Raw genomic sequence first — 22,771 nt, forward strand, 5'->3', positions numbered from 1 at the left:
GCTAGAAAACTACTGACACCTGAAAGTATCCTGTATCTCTATAAGGCCACCATTCGCCCATGTATGGAGTATTGTTGTCACATCTGGGCTGATGCGTCTACTACTAGTCTCTCGCTCCTAGACAAGGTTCAAAAAAGAGTTGCCAATCTGATAGGCCCCGAACTGGCATCTAAGCTTCAGCCTCTGTCCCATCGACGAAACATTGCATCCCTCTGCCTGTTCTACAAGTATTTTAATGGTGAATGCTCTGACGAACTGCAGACACTTGTGCCCCCACGACACAGACACCCTCGACAAACCCGACAGGCAGCTAAATCCCACCCCCACACAGTTGAGATTCCTAGATGTAAAAGATCTTTCTACTCCAGTAGTTTCTTCCCCAGAACCGCTAGACTCTGGAATTCCATTCCAGGATCATGCTTCCCTAACTGTACTGACATGCAGAAGTTCAAGTGCAACGTGAACCGACATCTTGCTGCCCAAATCCCTACATAGTGCCCCTGTAGTTGCTGACCCTGATAGTAGCCCCCTACACCTGAGTGGCAATGTGCCTTGTTTGGGGTGAAAATGTAATAAAAAAAAAAAAAAAGTTCCTCTACATGCATTACGTGTAACTGTTTGGTGTGACTTATCGCACGTTGGCATAATTGGTCCATGGTTTTTGAAGAAAATGAACAAGCAGTATCAGTGACATTTGACTTATGTCAGCATGATCAGTTAGTGTTTCCTGCCAACACTGAACCAGATGGGTGTGGAAAATGTGTGGTTCTAGCAGGACGGTGCCACGGCACACACACACCATGCACATCAACAACTGTTTTGCAGCATAACTTTCCAGGACATCGCATCTCCTTGAGGGGTGATCTGCATTAGCCAGCATGTTCCCCTAATTTATCACCATGTGACTATTTTTTATGGGTATATCTGAAATCAATTGTCTACATCAATCATCCTAGCACCTTGACTCACCTGAAAAATAACACTCATCAAGCTGTTGACAACATACTCATTGATATGCTGAAAAGAGTTGACCGAAAGTTCAGAGTTCGAATAACTCTGTGTACAGAAAAGAATGGACACCATCTCACTGATATCATTTTTAAAATTAGTAAAGAATAAAATTTAAATGTTGTACTAGTTGCAGTTCGAAGAATTACATGTTTATCTGCATTACTTGTGTTTTAATTGATATTTCAAATAAGCAAGTTGCTCTTCCCCATCCTTTAAATATGTGTTTATGAAAGTATAAAAATAAAAATATTGAAATCAAAATAACAAATTATTAAAATAGAAATAACAAAATTTCAAACATCATAAAAACATATCCAATACATAATATTCACAGAATAGTTTTCAAAGATTCTTTAAAGTGTTTTCAATAATTCCTTTAAAAAAAAAAAAGAGCGCAAAATGTGTTTTTATAATTCTTTAAGAAGAAAAAAATTAATTTCAATAATTCTTAATTAAAATAAGACCGAAAAAATTTGTCAATGAGTATTAAAAAAAGAAAAGACTGTCGGAAAAACGTAATAAAATATTTACAGGGGATATAGAGGCATGAGAGAAAAAAAGCAAAGAAACTGATTTGCCTTGTCAACACTTCTAGTAGCGCTTCACCGCAAGTTAGGAAGTATGCTAGTTGACTATAACCAATGTGAAATGATCTCTATAATCTAATATATAAAAGGCTATATTTCTGTCTCCATATTTTTAAACTCTATCTATTCCGAAATTAAAAGTCACAGAGTGGTGCTAGAGGCCTCAAATGATGGGGGGTTTTTTACGGGCCACTCTTTTATGGGTCTTTAGCCGGTTAAAATAGTTTTTAAGGAGTTGAAAATGGATTAAAATTGGAAAAAAAAATCGTAATATATTTTGTACATTCATCTTAGTTTATTTTTAATTGTTAATCAGTTCATATGCCTGTCACGTGGGTACAGTCGTAACGTCAGCAGCTTTGAATGCTACAGTTTTGCTTTCAGTTTCAATTCTAGCTGATGGCACTCAAATACTCTTTTTTACTTTTGAAATCCCGACTCTATAGTAATATATATAAAATCTGGACAAATCAAAATATCATATTCAAGCATATTTTATGACCGGGCAAAGCTGACCTCCCTCCCCCAATACATTATCACCTTTCATATACGTTTAAAAATGACAACCATTGGTTATTACTCTGATGTTGCTAAGGTAAACTATTCAAACTTTACTCATTCCAAAAGCAAATTATCTCGTCTGTCGATTAAAACCGTACAATTTTACATAAATTTCAAATAATTTTCTTGGTGTAAACGATATTTATCTGACAATCATATTTATGGTTGGACAAAGATTTTTTTTTTTTTTTTTTTTTTTGCTGCAATTTTAAACAAAGGAACACATTTGTTTTATTTAAAGAATATTTAGCTCACAGTGACAATTATTTTTACAGAAGAAAAAGTGGTGCTTATTTAGAATTGGAAATAGAAGCCTCTGTTCAGTCTTGAAAGACGACGGATAACTCCTGTAAGGGTAGCTGCGCAAGTAATTGTGAGGCAAGGGTTGCGCAATTCTCAGCCACACCTCTCCTGAATCGGAACTGCTTGAGTCCAGTGGCAAGGAGAAGTGCCAGACAACTGGAAACCATGCCAAGATTTTCCAAATGGTCACCCATTTTTGTACTGACCAGGTTCAACGTTGCTTAACTTTGGTGATCTAATGGGAACAAGTGTTTCAACGTGATTATGCCATATATTTAGAATTACACTTCATTAAAAAAAGCAAAAAATATTCTTCTGAGTTGATTCCAATCAGAACATCATTCCAGAATCAGGCCAAACTTATAGTTTTCATTTGGGCCATGGCCGCACTGATCAAATCTTCACATTGTTGATGCTTTGAACAAAAGTCAGTCATCTGTTTTACTGATTTCACTGCTGCATTCAATTCTGGCGACCACTGCATGCAAGCAGATGCTATTCCTCCTAAACCTCCCAGTCTTCAAGCATTCAACACTATCTTCCATACAAAGATACAGTAAGGTTTTGGAACCCTTTTAATACAGTCTGGCATTCAGCAAGGATCCCATCATTTTTCACTTAGGTGATTAACTAGGTCACTTTGAATGCCTTAAAAGAGTTTCCCCCTGTGTCACTATTGGCTGCAACTTTGCCTTCTACCGATCCTGGCTCTGGTCAAGATCTGACATAAGGCAGAATACCAAAGTAAGAATCTATCATGTGATGGTGCAAATTATCTTTCTTTAGAACAGGGAGTCCTGGCCAATGAGAATCAAAGACATTAAGCAATTAGAAACTTTCGATTGCCTGCATTGCATCCTCTATATATCCGATGGCAGTATTTCATTCCAAAGAACACAGTATATTTCTGCTGCAAAATGAATTAGCTTCAACAAGTCATTCTCATAAGACATTTATACTGACTGGGTTATATCCTTTGTCATTAACTAGAAAAGTTCATCTATTAAGCAATTGCCGAAGCTTCCTTTTAGGGTTGAAAAAAAAATGTGGTGGACAAAATAAAACCTGCCTGATAAATTATAGTTGACCTGCACCCCAACCTGGACCAACTACAGATGAATGCTGTTTCAAGTAGGTCAACTTGGACAAGACTGAAAGAAAATATGGAGTTCCTTGTCACTTTGCTGTGTGCGTTAATTTTTAAATCAAAAATTTTCTAACGGATAGATTAAATGAAGTGTACCCTTTCCTTTGACCTTTGTTTATTAGGTTTGATTTCATTAGATTTTTTGATGAACACATGTGCAAACTCATTTATTACTGATGTTGGTGGACATGGAGAAACTTTTGAAAAGGTTCTTTTTAATACTCTTTACAGTCTTCCTAACACAAATACTTTTTAAAAAATTAGAAATTGTTTCTTTTGCACACAGACTTTACAAACATCCTGCCTGTAAATGTAGAAGATATATGCTTTTGATGAGCATTTCTTTCATTGTTTCTGGCTTGTCAACATGAATGGATCATATTTGTGATTGTCTTCTCCCTAAATCCTTTAGTAATTAGATTGGCAACCACAGAAGATATTAACTATTCTAACAACTACATCCTTTTATATTGAGAAAGTTTTAATAAATAAAACTAGGTTTACTTCTATCCCTTTTTTGTCTGTTTGTGTTAATCAGTCAAAAGTGGAAGGTAGTTCAGTTGATCAGAAAATTAATTCATCCAAAAAAGTGGAAGGTATTTCAGTTCATAAAAAAATTCAATCCATCCAAAAATAATTCAATGAAGTTAATAATTTAATAACAAATTATTATAAAGTGAATGAATGCAATAAAATATGTGTCGGATGTACTTTTTAACATATAAAACTTAGAAGTAAACTAAAATTTTATTTGGGAATAAAAAGTATCACTGTCAGATGGCCAAAATTAAGTGATATTAAATGTGGTTAATATTTATGTTAGGATTATATTTCGGATTGAATCAATCAACTCTTAGTCGGTAGTTAAAGAAACAAACAACTTTATATTTTTTATCAGTGGTGCAGTGAATACATTCTATCATATGAAATAGTACCTTCCCTCCAGTGTTTTTTACATTTTTTTAGGCATTTAATTTCTATTTTATTTTCCACTTCAGTTTAAATTTTATTTGGATATTAATTATTATTCAAATTAAGAGCCAATTTTCTTTGTAAATATTTGCAAACTTTTTTAATTAAATGCTCATCATCTTTAAAAAAATACTTTAAAAAATTACCTCATTTAAAAATACTTATTCTTATTAAATATTACTTTACTTTCAGTGTTTGTGTATAGACACAATTATTTAACGGCCTCTTCCTACCCCAAATTCACCCATTCGACATAAATAGATTGCTGCGAGGATGCTCTTTCATTATTCGGAAATAATGATTAAATGTTCATTGTTATTCATAAGAGCACTACAATTATAAACAATTTTTAAAAAGTAAAATATTTGTTTGGAGTTCAGGAGTTGTAGCATGAGTTTGTTGGGTTCTTCCATTTTCCCGGGCAACGCCTGTGCACAAGTTCATTAGTATATTATATTTTTCGGCACTTCTGCGTTACACGGACGGCGCCATTGTTAGGGGGCGAGCAAGCAAGATTTTTTTCTGAACACAAAAATATTTAAAAACCAAAACATTTATTGTAAAAAAATGTATCAAAATATAAATTCTAAAATCATTTATTGAAAAGTCTGCGTAAGAAAACATAATTTTAATAAAACAATTTTTGAATTAAAGTAAAATTGGATTTTTTTTTTTTCAAAACAATTTAATAATTTAAATGAAACATTTTTAGAATTAAAACAGCATTAGATCTTTATTGTTTGTTTTTTTTATTCCGAAACATTTTTTGAATTAAAACATCGGATTTTTTTTTCCAAAACATTTTTTTGAATTTAAGTAATAAAATATAGTTTTATTTTGTGGCACCTGCTCTTTTATGAGAAGTGCCACCTAGCGACAGTTAAGTGAAATGCATTAAAAAATGGTGCTGACAGTATAATGTAAAACTACCTATTTTTCTTTTTTAATTTTTAAATTTGTGTATGTCCATGCTTAAAAAATATAATAAAAAGGTATGTTTATTTCTAATCTTGATGGTTCTAATGATTGTATATTTGTTTGTTTCTAATCTGATTGTATATTTAGTTGTAACTCAAAGTCTGATCATCTTTGTTTTTTAGTGTATGTATATTTTTATTCTTTTCAGGATGTCCTTATGATAAGTTTGGCATTAACTGTTCACAAACATGTCATTGTTATACGGGTAAATGCAGTCCCTCCGATGGGAAATGCAGTAAAGGAAACTGCTATGTAGGATACATGGGATATAACTGCCAAACTGGTAAGCATACAAGAAATGTGATGTTCAAAAAAAATAATTTTATTCAAATCATTTTTCTTTTTTAATATTTTATAAGGTGATGTATACATATTAGCAACGCTTTAAATATGGTAAGTAATCTTTACTTATATATAAAACGCGCTTTGTATGTGTGTTTGTGTGTGAGAGAGAGTTTCTTATGAACTCCAAAAACATCTGGGCTAATTTTTTTTTAAATTTCATACAAATGTACTTTATGTGTCTTTCAATATTTTTAGGTAGGTTTTGTATCAGAATATCTCCAATAAATATCGAAAAAAATCCCATTAAAGAGAGAACAGTCCTATTTTAACCAAAGATAGCGTTTTGATCCAGGCTAAATGTATTTGAGAAGTTTTATCACTGCATAAGCAAAAGGCTTGCCATATAAAATCAACAGTAGTTTCTTTGATAAAACAGGAGAATGTTTGAAATGAATGTTTCTGTTTAGGGCACAATCAAACCATGACACTTGACTTTTGTATTTTAAACTTTAATTCAAATCATTATATAAAAATGCTTTAATAAAATCAACATTAGGTTCTTTACAGTGCAATGACCATAATGCATTGTGAATTCAGTCACTGCGGGAAGGCACGTGAGCTTCTTTTTGATGTACTGTGTTGGCTTCCAGGCAATCAATTGGTTTGATTGACGAATGAGTGATTTTACCAAGTTCGATGACAATAAAAATATTTGAAGTGTAGCACATTCGTTGATCATCATTTCATCCTGGGCAACGTCGGGTCTCCCTGCTAGTTATATGTTTTCGCTAATATAGTTCATTCCAAGTTCCACAAGGACTTCTCCTGAAGGTTCTCTATATTTTTACATGTTTACTACTTTGGATCTACAAATTAAGGTTGGACTATACCTGAAAATTGGTTTCTTTAAACAAACGAACGTTCATTTTACAAAATCTTTGCATTGAATTTTGGCTTGTAAATGTATCACATGTATTTCATTTTAAAATATATTTCTTGCTAATAATCATTCGGAAGAGAAAGATGAGGATAAGAAAGAGAGGAAGAATGAGATATTAATAGTATGCATAATAAATAGACATGTGATCTAGTGGTACTTATGCAGAGAAGATACCATGCTGAAATAATGTTATTTAGAAACCCATTCTTAACATGAGGAGGGTGCTTTGTAACTATTCTGTATTTTCACCTAACAATTTGAAAATATTATTAAAAGATAGCATTGTAACTTCTCTGCATAATCACCGATCTAGTTTGTTTTTTTTAATAAATTTGGACGGTATTTTAGAATGATAATATAATTATTATAGAAAGGACTTCATCGGTGAATGTCATTTTGTGATATTATGAATCTGAGGATGAAGTTGACATCGTTTAGGGTTTGAAACGTTTACATTTATCAAGTTATAAAACTGCCGAGAAATACTAAAACCATAAGAAATAAATTGTTTTGGAATTCTTTAGATGAGGATCGATTATTTGAATTATTTAGGTGCTATTCTCACGTTTCGGTCGCTGTAAGCTGTACAGAATTTCCAACAGAACTCTTTAATTCATGGAGGTAGCTTGCTTCCATTCAGTCAGCCATGACTGGGTACAAGTAATCTATGATTGTATTCTTTACACTTTAAATTATAACAGATTATTGTAACTTCTTCAAAATTCTATACAAATTCCACAGTTGGATTAAATGCATTAAAAGATGGTTGGAAGTTTTATTGGCCGACATGCTGTGAAGATAAAAGCAAAGATATGAATGAATATAAAAATAGAAATGAAGTTTTTTTTTCTATCAAATTAAAAACAAAACAAGCAAGCTGTATTCATATTTGTTTTTTGTTTAGTAGTATTTCATAAATTTCCTCATGTGCTTTTCAACTCTTTCTAGAATGTCCGGATGGGAAATTTGGCAGTAATTGTGTGAAGACCTGTCATTGTGCAAACCAAACAAAATGTAATAAGATGCATGGCAAATGCAGTAGTGGAAAATGTGAAAGAGGATACTACGGACCTAGCTGCAGTACTGGTAACTATAATATGCAGACAATAGTTTTCTCTTTGACAGTTTGTGAAAATATCAGACGGTATTCTAAGTTTTATTTTTCTTCTGCCATGTTTTTCAATGGCGACAAATCATTTTTTTCTCTTAGAATCTCAGTTAATTTTTCTAAACTTTTACTTTGTATAAAACCACATTGTTAAAAAGTGAATGTTGATCCTTAAATAATGAACAGAAAAGGCAGTTTGGTATCCAGCTAAGTCATAAAATCTGTGTGCAATGTAAAAGAATGTAGAACTTGTCTTCTGCCAAATCTCTTTATTCCTCAGCTTCCAAAAGACTGAAAAACAAGGCAATTTTTCAACAATTTGCCATTTTGCTGAGAACGTTAGTTTTTAAATTGAACATCTTCAAACCGATGAATTAAATGAATTGGACCCTTTCCTTAGATGAATTAAATGAATTGGGCCCTTTCCTTATATGAATTAAATGAATTGGACCCTTTCCTTAAATGAATTAAATGAATTGGACCCTTTCCTTAAATGAATTGGACCCTTTCCTTAAATGAATTAAATGAATTGGACCCTTTCCTTAGATGAATTAAATGAATTGGACCCTTTCCTTAGCTTAATTAAATGAATTCGACCCTTTCCTTAAATGAATTACATGAATTGGACCCTTTCCTTAGATGAATTAAATGAATTGGACCATTTCCTTAAATGAATTGGACCATTTCCTTAGATTAAGTAAATGAATTTGACCATTTCGTTAGATGAATTAAATGAATTTGACCATTTCGTTAGATGAATTAAATGAATTTGACCATTTCGTTAGATGAATTAAATGAATTGGACCATTTCGTTAGATGAATTAAATGAATTGACCCATTTCGTTAGATGAGTAAATGAATTGGACCATTTCGTTAGATGAATTAAATGAATTAGACCCTTTCCTTTAATGAATTAAATCAATTGGACCCTTTCGTTCGATGAATTAAATGAATTGGACCATTTCCTTACATGAATAAAATGAATTGGATCATTTCCTTAAATGAATAAAATGAATTGGACCCTTTCCTTAGATGAATTAAATGAATTGGACCATTTCCTTAGATCTATTAAATGAATTGGACCATTTCCTTAAATTAATTGAATGGATTGGACCCTTTCCTTAGATGAATTACCTACTCAAAACAACGAGGTATTACAAAAAGGCTGATTGGGAAGCCATCAGGGAGCTCATCAGAGATGCCCCATGGCAAAATATCTTTACTCTTCCAGCGGATCAGTGTGCAAATGAGACCACTGAATGGTTCAAAACTGCTATTGAAGCACATGTTCCCGCACGGAAATTCTATAGCAAGCCCCACTCCCCCCAATGGTTTACTTCTGCTTGTGCAGCTGCCATTTGTCAAAGGCAGCATGCATTCCGCAGATTCAACCGACATAAGTCCAGCTCAAATAAACAGAAGTTTATAGAAGCTAGAAATAATTGTAAGAGAGTGATAGACAGCTAAGACAGATTACTCTGAAACCACCAGAAAACGCATCGAAGCACAGAAATTAGGAACCCGGGATTTTTGGAAAATCTACAATAGCGTAGTAAATAATGGACAGTCAACTATTCCCCCACTATCAAACGATCATGAGGTTGCTTGCACGGCAACTGACAAGGCTAATCTGCTTGCCAGTCAGTTTGCCTCAAACTCCACACTGAACTCGGTACACCACTCACTCCCTGATTTTCCTCTGCGAACAGACGCCTCACTAGACGATTTGAAAATCACCCCTTCTCAGGTACATGCTATTATAAAAAACCTAGACACCTCAAAAGCGTGTGGACCAGATCTCATCCCCGCTGTGCTATTAAAAAAATGCTCTGCCGAGGTTGCTCCAGTTCTGTCCAAACTTTACAATAAATGCCTTAACGAATCTTGTTTTCCCGACTGCTGGAAAACCGCCTCTGTGGTACCAGTCTTCAAGAATTCTGGTGAAAGAACTGACCCACTAAATTATCGCCCCATTAGCCTCCTCCCGCTTTTCGCCAAAATATTTGAGTCCTTAGTTAATCAAGCCCTAGTCCAGCACCTAACAGCTGCTAAACTCCTGACTGACAAACAATATGGATTCAGGCAAGCCCGTTCAACAGCAGATATCTTAACTGTAGTTTCTGAACGTATATACCGTTCATTGGATAAAACAGGGGAGGGTAGAGCGGTGGCCCTCGATATATCTAAGGCTTTTGACAGGGTATGACACGATGGTCTTCTAAGGAAAATTAGATCATATGGAATCACTGGAAGAATTCATAATGTAATTAAATCCTTCTTAAGTAATAGAAAAATCAAAGTTGTCCTCGACGGTCGTACATCCAAACAATACGACATAAATACGGGAGTACCTCAGGGGTCTATCCTTGGACCTCTATTATTCCTGATATTCATAAACGACCTCCCTGATAAAATTGTTTCAGAGATAGGTATATTTGCCGATGACACCACTCTCTATAACAGATATGAGGGGAAAACAAATGAACACATATCCAAGGAAATGGCAGAAACACTAGAGGATGACCTCCAATCCGTAGTGGAATGGGGACAAAAATGGTTGGACACATTCAATGCTGCTAAGACTAAGCTTGTTTCCTTCAATAACTACAAGAAACCTTCTCTACCACCAATAGCAATGGCCAAGAACACATTACCTGAAAGTACTTCTTTTAAACTCCTCGGCCTAACGTTTACAGGGAATATGAACTGGAATAGATACATTGAGAGCATTGCCAAGGCTGCTGCAAGGAAGGTTGGCTCCCTCTACCGTGCTAGAAAACTACTTACGCCTGACAGTATCCTATACCTCTATAAGGCAACCATTCGCCCATGTATGGAGTACTGTTGTCACATCTGGGCTGGTTCATCTGCTTCTTGTCTCTCGCTCCTGGACAGGGTTCAAAAGAGAGTCGCCAACCTGATAGGTCCTGAACTGTCATCTAGGCTTCAGCCTCTGTCCCATCGACGAGATATTGCATCCCTCTGCCTGTTCTACAAATACTTCAATGGTGAATGCTCTGACGAACTGCAAACACTTGTACCTCCCCGACGTAACTACCCCCGACAAAGCCGACAAGCTACTAAGTCTCATCCCTTTACAGTAGAGATCCCTAGGTGCAAGAAGGCCTTTTACTCCAATAGTTTCTTCCCCAGAACTGCGGATCTTTGGAACGCCCTTCCGGGATTCTGCTTTCCCAACTGCAACGATATGCAGAAGTTCAAGTGTAATGTCAACAAACATCTTTCTACTCATCTCCCTTCATAATGACCCTGCTAATTAAGTCCGTGATAGTAGCCCCCTGCTTCAAAGTGGCACTGTGCCTTGTTTGGGGTGAAAAATGAATAAAAAAAAAAAATAAATAAAAAATTAAATGAATTGGACTATTTCGTTAGATGAATTAAATGAATTGGAGCATTTCCTTAAATTAATTGGACCCTTTCCTTAGATGAATTAAATTAATTGGACAATTTCCTTACATGAATTAAATTAATTAGACCATTTCCTTAAATGAATTGGACCATTTCCTTAGATTAAGTAAATGAATTTGACCATTTCCTTAGATGAATTAAATGAATTGGACCCTTTCCTTAGATGAATTAAATGAATTTGACCCTTTCCTTAGATGAATTAAATGAATTGGACCCTTTCCTTAGATGAATTAAATGAATTGGACCCTTTCCTTACATGAATTAAATGAATTGGACCATTTCATTAGATGAATTTAATGAATTGGACCCTTTCCTTAGATGAATTAAATGAATTGGACCCTTTCCTTAGATGAATTAAATGAATTGGACCCTTTCCTTAGATGAATAAAATGAATTGGACCCTTTCCTTAGATGAATAAAATGAATTGGACTCTTTTCTTAGATGAATTAAAGGAATTTGACCATTTCCTTTAATGAATTAAATGAATTGGACCCTTTCCTTAAATGAATTGGACCCTTTCCTTAGATGAATTAAATGTATTGGACCCTTTCCTTAAATGAATTAAATGAATTAGACTCTTTCCTTAAATGAATTGGAACCTTTCCTTATATGAATTAAATGAATAAGATCCTTTCCTTAAATGAATTAAATTAATTGGACCATTTCCTTAAATGAATTGGACCCTTTCCTTAGATTAATTAAATGAATCGGACGCTTTCCTTAAATGAATTGGAACCTTTCCTTAATTGAATTGGACGCTTTCGTTAGATGAATTAAATGAACTGGACCATTTCCTTAGATGAATTAAATGAATTGGACCCATTCCTTAGATGAATTAAATGTATTGGACCATTTCCTTAGATGAATAAAATGAATTGGACCATTTCCTTAAATGAATTGGACCCTTTCCATGGATGAATTAAATGAATTGGACCCTTTCCTTAGATGAATTAAATGAATTGGACCATTTCGTTAGATGAATAAAATGAATTGGACCTTTCCTTAAATGAATTGGACCCTTTCCTTTAATGAATTAAATGAATTGGACCCTTTCCTTAAATGAATTTAATGAATTGGACCCTTTCCTTAAATGAATTAAATGAATTGGACCCTTTCCTTAGATGAATTAAATGAATTGGACCCTTTCCTTTAATGACTTAAATGAATTGAACCATTTCCTTAAATGCGTTGGACCCTTTCCTTAGATGAATTAAATGAATTGGACGCTTTCCTTAAATGAATTGGCCCCTTTCCTTAGATGAATTAAATTAATTGGACCCTTTTCATTAAATGAAGTTGACCCTTTCCTTAAATTAATTGGACCCTTTCCTTAGATGAATTAAATGAATTGGACCCTTTTCTTGAATTAATTAAATGAATTGGACCCTTTCCTTAAATGAATTGGACCCTTTCCTTAAATGAATTGGACCCTTTCCTTAGATAAATTGGACCCTTTCCTTAGATAAATTAAATTAATTGGACCCTTTCCTTAGATTAATTAAATTAATTGGATCCTTTCCTTAGATTAATTAAATTAATTGGACCCTTTTCTTAAATGAATTAAATGAATTGGACCATTTCCTTAGATGAATTAAATGAATTGGACCATTTCCTTAGATGAATTAAATGAATTGGACCATTTCATAAAATGAATTAAATGAATTGGACCATTTCCTTAGATGAATTAAATTAATTGGAACCTTTCCTTAGATGAATTTAATAATTTGGACTCTTTTTTGTAAATGAATTGGGCTTTTTCCTTAGATGAATTAAATGAATGGGACCATTTTCTTAAATGAATTGGACCCTTTCCTTACATGAATTAAATGATATGGACCCTTTCCTTAAATAAATTAAATGAATTGGCCCCTTTTCTTTAGATGAATAAAATTAATTGGACCCTTTCTTTAAATTAATTAAATGTATTAGACCATTTCCTTAGATTAATTAAATGTATTGGACCATTTCGTTAGATGAATTAAATGAATTGGACCATTTCCTTAAATGAAGTTGACCCTTTCCTTAGATGAATTAAATGAATTGAGCCATTTCCTTACATGAATTAAATTAATTGGACCATTTCCTTAGATGAATTAAATGAATTGGACCATTTCGTTTGATGAATTAAATGAATTGGACCCTTTCGTTAGATGAATTAAATTAATTGGACCATTTCCTTTAATGAATTGGACCCTTTCCTTAAATGAATTGGACCCTTTCCTTAGATGAATTAAATGAATTGGACCCTTTCCTTAGATGAATTAAATGAATTGGACCGTTTCCTTAAATGAATTTAATGAACTGGACCCTTTCCTTACATTAATTGGACCCTTTCCTTAGATGAATTACATGAATTGGCCCCTTTCCTTTGATGAATTAAATGAATTGGACGATTTCCTTAAATGAATTGGACCCTTTCCTTAGATGAATTAAATGAATTGGGCTATTTCCTTGCATGAATTAAATGAATTGGACCATTTCCTTACATGAATTAAATGAATTGGACCATTTCCTTAAATGAATTGGACCATTTCCTTACATGAATTAAATTAATTAGGCCATTTCCTTAAATGAATTGGACCATTTCCTTACATGAATTAAATGAATTGGACCATTTCCTTAAATGAATTGGACCATTTCCTTACATTAATTTCATGAATTGGACCATTTCGTTAGATGAATTAAATCAATTGGACCATTTCGTTAGATGAATTAAATGAATTGGACCAATTCATTTAATTGGACCATTTCGTTAGATGAATTAAATGAATTGGACCATTTCGTTAGATGAAGTAAATGAATTGGACGCTTTCCTTTGATGAATTAAATTTATTGGACCATTTCCTTAGATAAATTAAATCAATTGGCCCCTTTCTTCCGATGAATTAAAATAATTGGACCATTTCTTTAGATGAATTAAATTAATTGGACAATGTCCTCAGATGAATTAAATGAATTGGACCATTTTGTTAGATGAATTAAATGAATTGGACCATTTCCTTTGATGAATTATATGAATTGAACAATTTCGTTAGATGAATTAAATGAATTGGACGCTTTCCTTTGATGAATTAAATGAATTGGACCATTTCCTTAAACTCCATATCCAGCAGTTTTTATGTTGACAGATTATTTTCAGGCGTATATGTCAATTAATTAGCAAATATTATTCGAGTACTTGAAAATCATATTAATTGAATAAATACAACTGGGTTTCCTTCTTTCCCCTTTTTTGTCTATTTGCATTAATTAGTCAAAAGTAGAAGGTATTTCAGTTGATCAGAACATGAATTGCTCTAAATTCTCATTGTTTCAATTCCTGCAAAAATAATGCAATGAAGTCGATAATATTATGAAATGGAGATGTGATGGTCAATGAGAAAATTTGGATTAGAAAAGATGAACTATGTATTTCAGAAAATCTAAAACAACTGGGCCCACTTCTATCTTCTTTTATATCTATTTTCATTGATTAGTCAAAAGTTAAAGTTTGAAAAATGGTGATCACTTTAAGATGATGCTATGTGCAATACCCTCTTAAAGTGGTGATCAGTTTAAGATTTCCCTATGTGTAACAATACATTTTTTTAAATGATAGGTAATTGAAGTGATCTTTTATGCAACAAAAAAAACCCTTAAATAGTGTTCAATTTAAAATTATCCTATGTGTAACAATACACTTTTTAGATGATAGTAATTGAAGTGATCTTTTATGCAACAAAAAAACCCTTAAATAGTGTTCAATTTAAGATTTTCCTATGTGTAACAATACATTCGTAATTGTTCATCTTAAATTTTCAGTTGAATTAAAGATAGAGAAGTTAGCAGATTTTTGCAGAGCGACTTTTTCTTAAGAATTAATAGCTGTGGTGATTCTTTACTTTTTTAATAAAAATAGTCAGCAATACTTTCTTTTATTAAATTTTGAACTGAAATTGAAATCATTAAATATAAAACTAATTCATCTATCACTGCTATAAATAATTTTTTTTTCTTCATCAAAATAGGGAACACATTTCTAACAATTTGCTTCTCTGGTGTCTACAACATAATCAGTTTCAAATCTAATGTCAATAAGCACTTGTTATAAACTACTCTAGTAAGTCATCAGATTTTATTAATGTCATTCATTATTTTCAATACTTTTATAATATTCCTCATCATTTACCTGTCAAGCTATCTATTTCATTAACTTTTCTCCTTTAATGTTTTTTTTTTTTTTTAAGCATAAAAAAATGTGATTTCAGATTTAAGTTTATACTTTGAATTTATTTGTGCATTATCTGGATTCTTTACAGAATGTCCGCATGGTAAATTTGGTGCTGGATGTTTGGAGACGTGTCATTGTGAATACAAGCATCATTGTAATAAAACAAATGGAAATTGCAAATACAAGAAATGTGAACAGGGATACGAGGGAGATGATTGCCAAACGGGTAAGAACTGAACTATATTTCAAAACTAGTTGGGATGTAATAACAATGTGATCATATTGATGAATAATAATGGGATGTGTGTGTGGTGTGAAAGAAATAATATTTAATTTTGCTCAAGGACAAAAATAAATTTAAATATTGATGAGTAATAATGGGACGTGTGATTTGAAAGAAATAAAATTTATTTTCCTCAAGGACAAAAACAAATTTAAATATTAATGAATAATAATGGGAAGTGTGGTGTGAAAGAAATGAAATTTAATTTTGCTCAACGACAAAAATAAATTTAAATATTGATGAGTAATAATGGGACGTGTGATTTGAAAGAAATAAAATTTATTTTCCTCAAGGACAAAAATAAATTTAAATATTGATGAATAATAATGGGAAGTGTGGTGTGAAAGAAATGAAATTTAATTTTGCTCAACGACAAAAATAAATTTAAATATTGATGAATTAAATGAATTGGACCATTTCCTTAGATTAATTAAATGAATTGGACCATTTCGTTAGATGAATTAAATGAATTGGCCCATTTCGTTAGATGAATTAAATGAATTGGACAATTTCATTAGATGAATTAAATGAATTGGACCCTTTCCTTAGATGAATGAAATGAATTGGACCCTTTCCTTAGATGAATGAAATGAATTGGACCCTTTCCTTAGATTAATTAAATGTATTGGACCCTTTCCTTAGATGAATTAAATGAATTGGACCCTTTCCTTAGATGAATAAAATGAATTGAACCCTTTCCTGAGATGAATAAAATGAATTGGACTCTTTCCTTAGATGAATTAAATGAATTGGACCCTTTCCTTAGATGAATTAAATGAATTGGACCCTTTCCTTAGATGAATTAAATGAATTGGACCCTTTCCTTAAATGAATTGGACCCTTTCCTTAGATGAATTAAATGAATTGGACCATTTCCTTAAATGAATTGGACCCTTTCCTTAGATGAATTAAATGAATTGGACCCTTTCCTTAAATGAATTGGACCCTTTCCTTAGATGAATTAAATGAATTGGACCCTTTCCTTAGATGAATTAAATGAATTGGACCCTTTCCTTAAATGAATTGGACCCTTTCCTTAGATGAATTAAATGAATTGGACCATTTCCTTAAATGAATTGGACCCTTTCCTTAGATGAATTAAATGAATTGGACCCTTTCCTTCGATGAATTAAATGAATATGACCCTTTCCTTAAATGAATAAAATGAATTGGATCCTTTCCTTAAATGAATAAAATGAATTGGATCCTTTCCTTAGATGAATTAAATGAATTGGACCCTTTCTTTAGATGAATTAAATGAATTGGACCCTTTCTTTAGATGAATTAAATGAATTGGACCCTTTCCTAAGATAAATTAAATGAATTGGAACCTTTCCTTAGATAAATTAAATTAATTGGACCCTTTCCTTAGATTAATTAAATGAATTGGACCATTTCCTTAAATGAACTGGACCCTTTCCTTAGATGAATTAAATGAATTGGACACTTTCCTTAAATGAATTAGACCCTTTCCTTAAATGAATTGGACCCTTTCCTTATATCAAGTAAATTAATTAGACCCTTTCCTTAAATGAATTGGACGATTTCCTTGCTCAACTACAAAATAAATTTAAATATTGATGAATAATAATGGGACGTGTGGTGTGAAAGAAATAAAATAAAATTTTGCTCAACGACAAAAATAAATGTAAATATTGATGAATATAATTTGTCAATGTTTAAGAATTTAAATATTTTTAAATTACTATAATTTTAAAAATTATTTTATTTTTCAAATTGTTTGTTTTAGTTTCAAAAGGATTATTTTATTGTAATGAAAAAGTCTGAGGATTCTTGAAAGATTTATTTTACTGAGAACTACACTACGAGTACTGCAGTTGATTTAATAACAAAAAAAGCACAAGGGAAGTTACTCGCTTCTGGAGAGCATAAGCAGAAGTTAAAGTGTTTTTTTTTTTAAATTTTTTATTTATCACATTCTCCATTGCTGAGTAAAGTTCAAGACCATATGATTGTCTTGGGACGTAAGGCTACATAGAATCTCAGGAGTGGGTCTGTTTAAACTGAAAAAAAAAAGAAATAAAAGAAACAAAAGTTCAAAACTGATAGTTTTCAGCTAAATATGGAAGACTGACAAACTCGTAGAGCATCAAATATTCAGCACCTCATCATCTTCTAATGATCTCCTCTGTCGATCATTTGAGTAAGAAGCAGTAGGACTCGAATTCTCGAGGATGGAGTTTTTGAGCGCATTTGGCAAAGAATCTGAATTGTTGGACTACAGAGGTGCATTCTGTTGCTGTTGGTTCTTCGACAAAGAATCTAGTTCTGCCTCCAAATTGCACGTCCTATCACCCACTGGAAATAAGTAGTGTAGGGACACTCATCTCTCGTCCATTATTGAAACAAACATGAGCATAGTTAGGATTGACTTCAAGTCGGTCTCTGGTCTCAACTAGGGGCTCATATTTTCTTCCGTGTACATGTTGCTTTCAAAGGACAGACTTAGCACTTGTTAACCAGGTGGGCCTGAAATCTTCAATGGCCAATTCACTTTGGAAATTGATGAGACTTTGTGGGGAGTACAATTAGTGGAGGTGGAAAGCAATGGACGAATGCTATGGAAGGCTACATCTAATACTCTTTCCCAATTTGTAATATGGAGGTTTCTCGACCGTAGAGCCGGGCTCACCATTTGCCAGATGATAGTTATATCTTTCCAATTGTCCGTTACCTTGAGGATTACAGTCAGTCATTCGACTAGTAAGAATGCCTCAAGAAAGCAAGAATTTCTTTAGTTCGTTCGACATGAAAACAGTACCACGATCAGAATGTTCAAAAGGATTTCCAAATATGGAGAATAAGCTAATTAGGTGTTTCAGACAGTTGCAGCTGAAACATTGGCATGAAGGGAAAGTGAAAGTATTCGTCAATAACTGTCAGTATGTATTGGTTGCGAGAATTTGAATGTAATGGTTCTTTGAAGTCTACACTTATTGTTTTAAATGACTGACTTGCTTTTATGAGATTCTGAGGTGTCACCTTGAGGAACCTAGGTTGTACTTCAGAAAAACCTGGTAGGTCTTTGTAACTGCTCTCACATTCTCCACAGAGTATGACAGGTTTTTGGTTCTGACGAAATGTAGTATTCTGGTTACCCCTGCCCCCGGATGGCATAAGTCTGTGTGAAAGGAGTGTAATTTGTCAGTAGATGGCTGTGGAAGGATAAATTCAAAACAAGGCATCTGCAGCAACATTTTGCGTTGATGTAGGCGAAGGTTCCTTGAAGGTCTTCTCTTTGATATCGTCAATGACTTATTGGAAGTTTGCTACTCCATTAATTACTCCAAATAGAATTCAACAAAACTGGTAGAAAGATCCAGATTCTTCAAAGGCTATGAATACAAAAAACAAAAGCAAATTCTTATAGAAATGCATGACAAAAAACTAAGTTAAATTTTATGGTTATACTGTAAATGTTAGATGATTAAATTATTGATTTAACAAAATTGAATAAAACTATAATACAGTTTGTTAAAACTGTGGATGATAATTTGAGTAAACTAAGTATACAGGCATTTTTGATTATCCTGTATTAATATTATCTATTTAGTGAAGTTAACTCAAGTTGCTCACTGCTTTGTCTTTGAGCTTGTTTGTCGGTGACTATTGCTTACTCAGTCTCAGCCGCAATGCTACAGAAATGTTGTGTAAACAGGTCAGAAACCACTGAACTGAGAGAAATCACTTATCAAAGAAATATGCGAAGGGGTGGTTTTAGCAGTGAAAATTGAAAACCTTGCTCTTAGATTTCTTGCCTGTTTAATTATGGTATCATTGGTGGCAGAAAAGATTTGGAATTCTGGGAGTTAACTCCTCCAACTTCAACTGTAAAAGAATCTAATTCTCATGATGACCAAACTCGTATTCTATGTTCACCTTTATTTCTCTCCTACATTTGCATTAAGCTTGTTTTTATTGTGTTTTCTTATGGTGTTTTTATTTATTTATTTTTTTTATATATTATAAAATAATGCAACCACTTTACATGTGCATATGTGTATTTCCCATATCAATGTAACTTTCATAATTACATACTGAATTATTGTGTTTGTTCATTTACTGTTAATTGAATATTTGAAGCTAAAAATGCAACAATGTAAAATCAAACGAGATGTTAGCAATCGTATTTAATTATTGTTATGACGCTGTTATGTTTAAGGGATCACAAGATAAAACCGAACACGGGAATAGAGTAAGAAAATATATTGACAGGAACATATAAAAGTGAGGGCTGTTTGTCCAGCTGACCAACAACCTTGGTTGGTCCACCAGATATCGACTTCTGCCAAATGGTTTTGGTTTCTGGTATTTATTGTCTATAGATCAGTTCATGCGGAGGTAACACAGGTAGTCAGCCACAACAATTATGAAATTAAATTCACCGGAATACATTTTGGTTTCTTTATAAACAAGTTGATCATTTGTATCTTTTTATAAATAGTTGAAAAATAACGAATAATGAACTCTGTGACTGTTCAGAATTTTAAAGAATTTTAAAGCATTTAAACTGTTGAAAAGAAATTCATTCAAACAAGCTTTAAAATTCTGAAAATCTTGAAAGTTTGGCAAGCTTTTTGCATCCACTAAGTTTATAAATAGATCAAAACTTTTACAATTTGGTTTAATCAATAATTTAATGATACTGTAATAATTACATTTAACTTTTAATTTAATAATACTGTTATAATTACATTTAACTTTTAAAATCTTATTTAAAAATGGTAAAATAATAAAATAAATGATTACAAAAAATTAAAAAGAGAAACAAAATAAAAAAATAAAAGTTCACCTGAACAAAACTGGGTGGAGACATTGTGTAAAATAATGATTTGTTTATTCTATTTTCTAGAATGTTCACCTGGTAAATTTGGCCGTAACTGTGCATATACTTGTCATTGTGCAAACTACAAAAATTGCAGTAAAGATGGAAGTTGCTATGATGGCATATGTGAAGCAGGATATGAAGGAAGTGACTGCCTTCTTGGTAAGGAATCATCATCATCAACCTGATAATCCTCATCTTCATCATCTGTTTTCTCTGCACAGTGTAGAAATGCAATCTATCATGTAATAACTGTCTTTAAAGTATGTTATCACACCATCTTGGAGGTTTACATCTTTTTTTCTGCACCCTTTCACCATTAGAACTAGGAGATTAAATTCGCAGAAACCTTCAAAATACTGTGGTTTCTACATAAACATATGGTGTATTGTTTTTTATCTTTATTTGCAACTAGATTATAAATTGAGAAGGCTAAAATTGTTTGGGGAGAGATGGATAGTCATATCACATTTTGTCTATTTTTATAAATTTACGCTTCAAAATCATTCCACCGATAGAATCCTATCCAATAATTTGGTTTAGCATTAAAATAACTCCTCGTTAAAAAACAAAAAAAAAACCCTTACTTTAAACTAGACTCCATCATCACAATACCACATTCATTTTACAGAATTAAACCTACTTTTAAATTCCTTCAAAAGTACTGTGATTTTTAAATAGGGTATATTGCCTCTTCAAACATAAAGAAAATTAGTGTATTACTTTGAGTAGAGGCCCGCCACCAGTTTGTAAATGTTAAGGGTAGATATGATATGAAATCATTGTATCCAATCCTTGAGTGTCACTACACCTCATCAAAAATGCATTATACAAAAGATGTTAAAAGGCAGAGAAATGAATTAAGCTTGAGTCCTGATATACATGTGTATAAAGGAAGAGATACCAGGAGTAGTTTTAACAAATTTCCAAGAGGGATAAGGATTTAAAAAGATGCAATTGATACAGTTTTATGTTTCAGCAATTCTGAACATGAAAAGAATGAACACAAGTTTGATCCTAGCAATCAACTCGACCTTGATGCATCAGGCGATACGATGGGTGGCCTTCTCAACTATGCTCTACACATAATAGTCCATCGGTTTGCAATCAGACCAGTTGAAGAAATAGATGTTAGGAACAGTAAAGTCATGGAAGTTCTCAGAGAACCACTTCTGCGCTTTTCTTGGAAATGTGAGATGGAGCTGTATCCTGCTGATGCATGTGTGGCCTTCTCACAACCACCCTATCCACCAAGCACTTTACAATAGACAGCAACTTAGTATAGCCATATGAACTGAGTCCCTTATCGAAGGTTTTTTTAAAGGGAAAGAATAAAACTATACAGTTAAATAAGGAAAGGCAGAGGCTTAACATGCCAGTACATATCTTACTCTTCCTCACCTTGCCAGGTATGCTACAATTCAACATGCCCCCATGATGAAGAGTGACATTATTATCTCATATTTTATTGTGCTTCAAAATGGAAGTTAGGCTTAAAATATATCGATGCCTCCATTCAGTCTCGAAAGACAAAAGATACCTACTGTAGAGGCAGTTATGCATGTAATTGTGAGGCAAAGGTTGCGCAATCCCAACCATGGCTCTCCTGAATCCGCATTGTTTGAGTTCAGTGGCAAGGAGAAGTCCAGGACAACTGGAAACAATGCCAAGATAAACAGAGAGTACATACAGCACTTGGAAGTCCTAAATGTTTACCCATTTAGTATTGACCAGGTTCAGCATTGCTTAACTTTGGTGATCCAATGGGAACCAGTGTGTCAACGTGATTATGCTTAAAATATGTGTGCGCATATGATCATACAATGTCCAATGAAGAGATTGTTATACGACATGAATAGTGTGATTAACAATGTGCTGGGTTGAATACAACTTGTTTGTGCCAGGGAGTGCAAAGGAGTCAACAAAGGTTACCAATGATATAGATCAAACCCAGAACTTCCGATGACAGAGCGTGCATCTGTGTTGCGAGATAGGTCAGTGAGCTTATTTTAGGTACAAGCAGTTAACAGGAATTACAACCCCACATACATACATCCTGATATAAATAGAAACGCACATGGGGACTTTTTAGTCAGTTGTGAGTTGAGTT

At 33.1% G+C, this 22,771-nt stretch overlaps 1 protein-coding gene across 1 annotated transcript in view; it reads left to right on the top strand.

Annotated features, from left to right (window-relative positions):
* The window catches only part of LOC145248989 (uncharacterized), a 126,171-nt gene that overhangs the window by 62,205 nt on the left and 41,195 nt on the right, over positions 1–22,771 (top strand). The window contains exons 7-10 of the mRNA XM_080110827.1: positions 5,708–5,842; positions 7,733–7,870; positions 15,621–15,758; positions 20,689–20,823. Of these exons, the coding sequence (XP_079966953.1) occupies positions 5,708–5,842; positions 7,733–7,870; positions 15,621–15,758; positions 20,689–20,823 (546 nt within the window). The remainder of the gene's footprint in view (positions 1–5,707; positions 5,843–7,732; positions 7,871–15,620; positions 15,759–20,688; positions 20,824–22,771) is intronic.

The sequence above is a fragment of the Euprymna scolopes genome, chromosome 27, assembly GCF_053919585.1.
Source record: "Euprymna scolopes isolate OS-2025 chromosome 27, ASM5391958v1, whole genome shotgun sequence".
Classification (NCBI taxonomy): domain Eukaryota; kingdom Metazoa; phylum Mollusca; class Cephalopoda; order Sepiida; family Sepiolidae; genus Euprymna; species Euprymna scolopes.